Source organism: Mus pahari, chromosome X (genome assembly GCF_900095145.1).
Source record: "Mus pahari chromosome X, PAHARI_EIJ_v1.1, whole genome shotgun sequence".
NCBI classification, from domain to species: Eukaryota; Metazoa; Chordata; class Mammalia; order Rodentia; family Muridae; genus Mus; species Mus pahari.
In genome coordinates, this window is record NC_034613.1 from 146,681,567 (window position 1) to 146,688,243 (window position 6,677).

General features: G+C 46.6%; 1 protein-coding gene across 1 annotated transcript in view; it reads left to right on the forward strand.

Annotated features, from left to right (window-relative positions):
- Window positions 1-388: 388 nt before the first annotated feature.
- Arhgap6 (Rho GTPase activating protein 6) overlaps window positions 389-6,677 on the forward strand; it is a 488,517-nt gene continuing 482,228 nt past the window's right edge. Inside the window, exon 1 of the mRNA XM_021187414.2 lies at window positions 389-2,099. Within this exon, the coding sequence (XP_021043073.1) occupies window positions 1,515-2,099 (585 nt within the window). The 5' untranslated portion in view covers window positions 389-1,514. The remainder of the gene's footprint in view (window positions 2,100-6,677) is intronic.

Genomic DNA, 6,677 nt, shown 5'->3' on the forward strand with positions numbered 1-6,677 from the left:
GCTGACTACGACTCTGTTTTTCAGTTACCCAAGATTTGGCAGCTGAGCCCTGTGCTCAGGAGCTTTCTGGGGTGACCCCGGAGGCCAGACAACTTTAGTTGGTGTGAATTTCCACTCGGACCAAGCTCTGTTCACCTCTCCTAAATAGAACATATCTCCACACGTGCTCAGGACCCTGACACGCGAGGACTCTCCACAAAAAAAGGCGGGGTTGTGGGTAGGAGAAAAGACAGGGGATTTAACTCTAAGCTCAGAAAACCCGTCCAGGACTGCGGGTCTGACACCAGTGGGTGGGGTGCAATCTGACACTCCCCTTCCTTTGCAGAAAAGTGTGTGGAGACCGCGAGCCCCTGGCTTGGGGGGAGGGGAGTAAGGGGAGTAGGTCCGCACTTCCGTCCTCAAGACTTTCTCCCTAGAGGCCGGGTATCAGAGACCAGCTGCCCGCTCTCTGAGCTACTTCCCAGGTTTGGCGCCTGGAAAAGTTCACATTCTGCATTCTCCTGCTCCTGGCTCCGCCCTGGCTCCAGACCCTGCGTTCTTCTGGCCTTAGCCGGGACAAGCCACCCCTTTCCCTGCTGCCTCTGGCGCGAGGGTGCTGGGACATCTCTGAGCCAGCTCTGGGCCCAACCAAGGTTGGCAGCAAATATCAAGTGTCGCTCTCTAGAGGAACACGGATACTCGCTTCAGAGGCTGTCTTCTGAGCTCAGACTTTTCTGAGTAGCGCTGAGCGCAGCAGGGGAGTTCTTTGCTGCAGTTGTCGCTCAGTGCTTGGAAGGCCCGGGTCGCAGCACACACGGTGGTGTCCCACTGAGTCAACTTCGGGACTGTGCGGGAACGTGAACTTGGAGACACTTTTGAGCCTCGTCAATCAGAAAGGGGAACTTAGCAGCCGAGCTGATCCCCCAAAGCACAGCCACGGTCCCCAAAACACCAAGAGGGTGCACTGGGAAGCAGTCGGACAGCTGAGCCAGGGTGCTCCAGAGGACTTTTCACCGCGCCGGGAGCACCAAGGATCCGCTCAGGGCGGACTCTCAGGCAGCCTCCTCCCTAGCCCTCGGGATTGTCCTCAGGCCACGAGGAGGAGCTTGCTGGAGATTTCGAGGCTGTCCAGAGCCAGAGAGCCGGAGCGCAGCGTCTCCCGCCTTCAGCTGGGAAGGGGGAGTGGCGCTGGCGGGTTGGAGCTGAGATCTCGGCTAGTCACTGACCTCCTTCCTCCTCTTCCTTAGCCTCTTTGAGACTTGGACTCCTGGGGAAGATTCTAGAGACAGTAAAGGGACCCGGATCCCTTGTTTCCTAGAAGGCTGGGGATGGAGCTCCTGTTTCTGCCTCCGCAGGGACACTTGGAGCGCGCTGGTGGCGCGTGAACGGGGCACTGCTTTCCACCTTCCTCGGCGAGCCCCGCCTGGCAGTTTTTCCCTACTCTACTTCGGCCACTTGTTTTCTCAGGTTACAGTCTCCAGCGATCTAGGAGGGAAGACGAGAAGAAGGTGGCCCTCAGACCCAGCCCCGCCGAGATGTCCGCGCAGAGCCTGCTGCACAGTGTCTTCTCCTGCTCCTCGCCCGCGTCGGGCGGCACGGCCTCGGCCAAGGGATTCTCCAAAAGGAAGCTGCGCCAGACGCGCAGCCTGGACCCAGCCCTGATCGGTGGCTGCGGGAGCGAGATGGGCGCCGAGGGCGGCCTGCGGGGCTCCACAGTAAGCCGCCTCCACTCTCCACAGCTCTTAGCAGAGGGTCTCGGTTCCCGCCTAGCTTCTTCTCCCCGGAGTCAGCATCTTCGGGGTACCCGGTTCCAGACTCCGAGACCTCTGTGCTCGTCTTTTTCCACACCTAGCACCCCGCAAGAAAAGTCGCCTTCTGGCAGCTTCCACTTTGACTACGAGGTCCCACTGAGTCGCAGTGGTCTCAAGAAGAGCATGGGCTGGGACTTGCCTTCTGTCCTGGCCGGGTCCGCAAGTAGCCGCAGTCCCGCAAGCATCCTCAGTTCCTCCGGGGGAGGCCCCAATGGCATCTTCTCTTCTCCTAGGAGATGGCTCCAGCAGAGGAAGTTCCAGGCTCCACCTAACAGTCGCAGTCACCCTTATGTCGTGTGGAGGTCCGAGGTAGGGACCAGCGCCATGTGTCTCACAGTCCCAAAGCTGCCCCAGGCAGTTCTAAGTCTTTAAATCTGTCTCTCACGCACAGAGTGAGGCGCCAGCCTTAGATGCTTGACTCTGGTTGTTTAGATGGTGCCAGAATGTGACCATTCTAAGGGCCCACCATATGAGTGTGTCTGGAGGAGTACTAGGGTTCACTTTGGAATGGTCCCAGGACTCAAGGGAAGAGATGGTGTTCTGATTTCTTTTTGATGCTTCAATCAAAGGGTCATCTAATCTCTTCACCAAACCTGATTTGATGAAATATTACATGATATACCTCTACCACTAGAATGAGAGTTCAGAGACTATTCTGAAGGATGTTGACTCTGTGTGTGTGTGTGTGTGTGTGTGTGTGTGTGTATTCGGGTGGCAGGATAGAATAACTATTATAATTCTCTAGTTTTGATTTCTTTTTCCTAAAGGTGTAATTTCTGAAATCTATGGTACTGAATACTTTTGGTGCTTAAGGGTTTGAAATATTATGGAAATCTGCCCAAATTCCTCTAAGGACAATTAGTAGTTACTAGAATAGGCATGGATCAGGAATCAATAATAAATAGGGAACTCAGAGGGAACTATCTGATTTCCTTTAAATGTTTGCTCTCTGGTTCTGAATGGGGAATAGAGCCATTGGGAAACTGTGGTTGATGGGGACTTGGAAAGCAGCACACTTTTAAAGAATAAATAGTAGTTGGTTAAAAAATGACCAACTCTTTCCCAGTTTACTCCACAGGCTCTATAGGATTGCCTGGGATTTGTTTCCATAAAGGAAGGGAGATCTCATCAATTGTAATTAAATATCTTAAAGCACAGTTAGCATTACAGAAATGAAATGAAATACTATGTAATTGCTGGAGATTTAGGTTAAATAAAGGAAACACAACCAAGCCAAACAGTTTGAAAATAGCCTCTCAGCTCTGTTAGCATAACTGCTAGATTTCCATTTTAGTATATTACCCTACAAAAATAGCATTATTGATAGTAAATAATAACATCACATATTGTTAATGTTAGTGACTGAGTTAAAGTAACTGTTGCTGCTTCATGATATATAGATTGTAAAAAATGAACAAAAACATTGCTGACTGGATCATGGAGATAGTGGAAAGAAAAGTTGAGGCACATTATACCCAAAATAATCGCCTTGACATTTGGGAAGAAGAGAGGCTAAATTCCTTTTCAGGTGCAGAAGCACACATTAGCAGATTAATCTATAGAAGGAACAGAAAGGAGGGAGGGAGGGAGGGAGGGAGGGATTGGGAGAAGGGGGAGAGGAGAGATATCAAAAGCAAACCAATGTTTAAGATTAGATAGTTGTTGACATTCTTATCTATTAACATCTCATAATCAGTGAACAAGAATTTGAACTTCAGTGATTCTAGATGGCTTCTGTCCATTTCAGAGTGTGTAGGCAGCCTGCACAGAACTCATCTACCATAACTCTCACCCCATTGTAATGGTTAAAACAGTATATTTCCATATAGCAAAGAACAAACTTTTCTAATAAGAGGTTTAAATGTGTAAGAGGGTAGGTAGGGGTGGAAATCCCTTTATGCTTGAGGCATGTATGGGGTGATTGGGTAGAATCCTGGCATGTAAGTCCAATGCTGGTTTGACTCACTAGGGGCCAAGCTATCCTAATGTAACCCCTAGATCTGGAATTTAATGGTCTGGGTTACCTTTCAAAGGTTGAATGTCCTGGAACTCTTTCAAACCCCAGGAAAATTCATATCATTGGGCACTGCCTGTCTTTCTTGCTTGTAAGCAAGCTGTGTCCTTTGTCCTAAGAGAGAAACTTTACTAATAAAGGCAAAAATACAGCAAGAGAGCACCCGGCATGGTTACCCAGAGGCTTCAGAAGTGAGCTTTGGGGCTGAAGAGATGGCTCAGTGGTTAAGAGCACCGACTGCTCTGAGTTCAAATCCCAGCAACCACATGGTGGCTCACAACCATCCATAATGAGATCTGATGCCCTCTTCTGGTGCATCTGAAGACAGCTACAGTGTACTTAGATATAATAATAAATAAATCATTTAAAAAAAAAAAAAAAAAGAAGTGAGCTTTGGTTCACTCATATTTGATTCTTGCACTGTTCCTGGTTGTTCTGCCTCAGGGTTTCTCAGCCTTAGCACTATTGCTATCTAAGGTCCTAAGGTTCTCTGCTATGAATGTTTCAGTTTTGTATAGTATTCCTGTCCTCTGCCCACTCTGTGCCCTGGAGCCCCTGTTTTAGTTTGGGGACACTATTGCTGTGATGAAACAACATGACCAAAAAGAAAGTTGAGGAGAAGAGGATTTATTTTAGCATATACTTCTACATTGTAGTCTATCACTGAGAAGTCAGGACAAGAACTCAAACAGTACAGGAACCTTGAGACAGGAGCTGATGCAGAAGCTATGGAGGGCTGCTGCTTATTACCTGGCTCCTCATGGTGTGGTTAACGTGATTTTCTTTTATAAAACCCTGTATCAGCAGCCCAAGGATGGCACTACTTACAAAGGGCTGGTTTCTCCCTCATAAATCACTAATTAAGAAAATGCCTTACAGTTGGATGCTATGGAGGCATTTTCTAAATTGATGTTCTCTCCTTTCAGATAACTCTGGCTTGTGTCAACTTGACATAAAACTAGCCATCCCAGCACCTCTTTATCCCAAACTGACAACAAAATCTGTTGATCATACAAAATACTTTGTAGGGGCAGAAGAACCCTAGCTGAGAACCATTGCATTTGTGATGTTGAGTGCTGCACTGGAGGCTGGGTATCTATTAACTACCTACAGAAGGGTTGTGAGCTAATCTAATGTATCCCTGGGGCCTTCCTCTGCCTCTTAATCCACAAAGATCCCCCTGGAGCCATGTTTGCGACTCCACATCCTCTTATGGTTTTTCTTATATATGTATCTATTCCCCTTAGTCCACATAAATATCTGAGAATTTATTTTCAGGTTTAGTAAGTGATAGATCATATCCATTTGCAAAAGACTTTGTGATTTTAAACCAAATTGAGCACGCACAATAGTTTCCACTCTCAAGATTCTCATAAATGCCCACAATTCTATTACTTGTAGTCACTCAATGCTCACTACTAATGGCTGGTTTTGTTTTCTTTTGTTTTTTGTTTTTTTGTTTTGTCTAAACCTGGGAGGTATTAGACAAAATCAGGAATGACTTAACATTCTCTTACTTTCAGGATTACCCAAGTCAGATTCATGGACACATAGTATGGTGATGCAATCAGCACGTGTTTACCAACTTGTGTTTTTAGCTGCCAAACTCTGCCCCTGCCTCTGATAGGAGAATACCACCTGTTCTTTCAAACTTGGAATCCCCTTGATTCTTGCGAACTGGACTTGAAAATTGTGCTCATATGCTACTGGGCATTTGCCAGCTTGGGTAACTCGGAATCCCAATCATTTCTGTAGCTGTGTCTTCTTTTCTTCATTCCTGTTGAAAACATTTATTTCTCTACTTACCATGAGTGCAGACAACTCCCAATATGGGGGGTCAGTTCTTAGTGAGGGCATGGCATAAAAAGATTAGCATTATGAGGGACCAGAACTGATTCACTGTTTTTTGAGCAGGGTCTTGGAGGTTTTCACTGTCTTGAGAACAGTTGAATATGACCTTTAAGTATGACTTAAAGATAACATACAAGGAGATATAAAGTCATTTCTTGCATATATTTGTGTGTTTTGTGAATGGTATGTGTGGAGTTCACAAAACAACCTCATGTGTTGGTTTTTGTCTCCCACTTTGTTTGAAACAGGATATTTTTGTTGTTTGTAGTCCACAGGCCAGTCTGGATGGCCTGAGAGCTTTGAATTCTCCCCTCTCTACCTCCTATTTTAAAGCATGAGACTACAGATGCTCATACTGTGACCTGACTTATGAGTGTTTTGGGGATTCAAACTGAGGTTCTCATACTCAAATGGTAAGCCATCTCATCAGCACCCTCCCCCGCCCCAGGGTGGGGGCAGATTTTTTCCTGCAGAAGAAAACAGTGAGAATGCATTGGGATGGAACACCATAGTTACAGAAAGAAGAATGTCAGGGAGTTAAATACAATAATATGTTCGAGATAGGGTGGTTAGAATATCTCCAACCTAGTACATGTACCAATCACAAGGCTTTTGATATAGTGTTGAAAACAGCAATCAGGCACATTGTGGAGGAATATCTATAAATATAGAAATGACATGAGAGTCCTCTCCCAGGAGCCTGTTGGTGAAATGTGCAGTTAGGTGGGATAGTAGTATCTGATTTTCTCTTGGGTGATCTTGTTCAGGAGACAGGGTAGTGTTTATTACGAAGATCCCCACCATGTGAGTCTGAGGAATTTGGACCCCATTATATAGAACCAAGTGATAGATTATTTCTTCATGACCGGTGAAATGAGCCAATTCAAGCCAGAGTACATTACATTAAAGGCAGGTTTATTGGGAAACTGCTCTCAGGCTGGTGAGTTCACTGGACCCAAGGACTGAGACCAGGGAAATCACCATGGGGAAAGCATAGGGGAGGGAGGGAGGGAGGGAGGGAG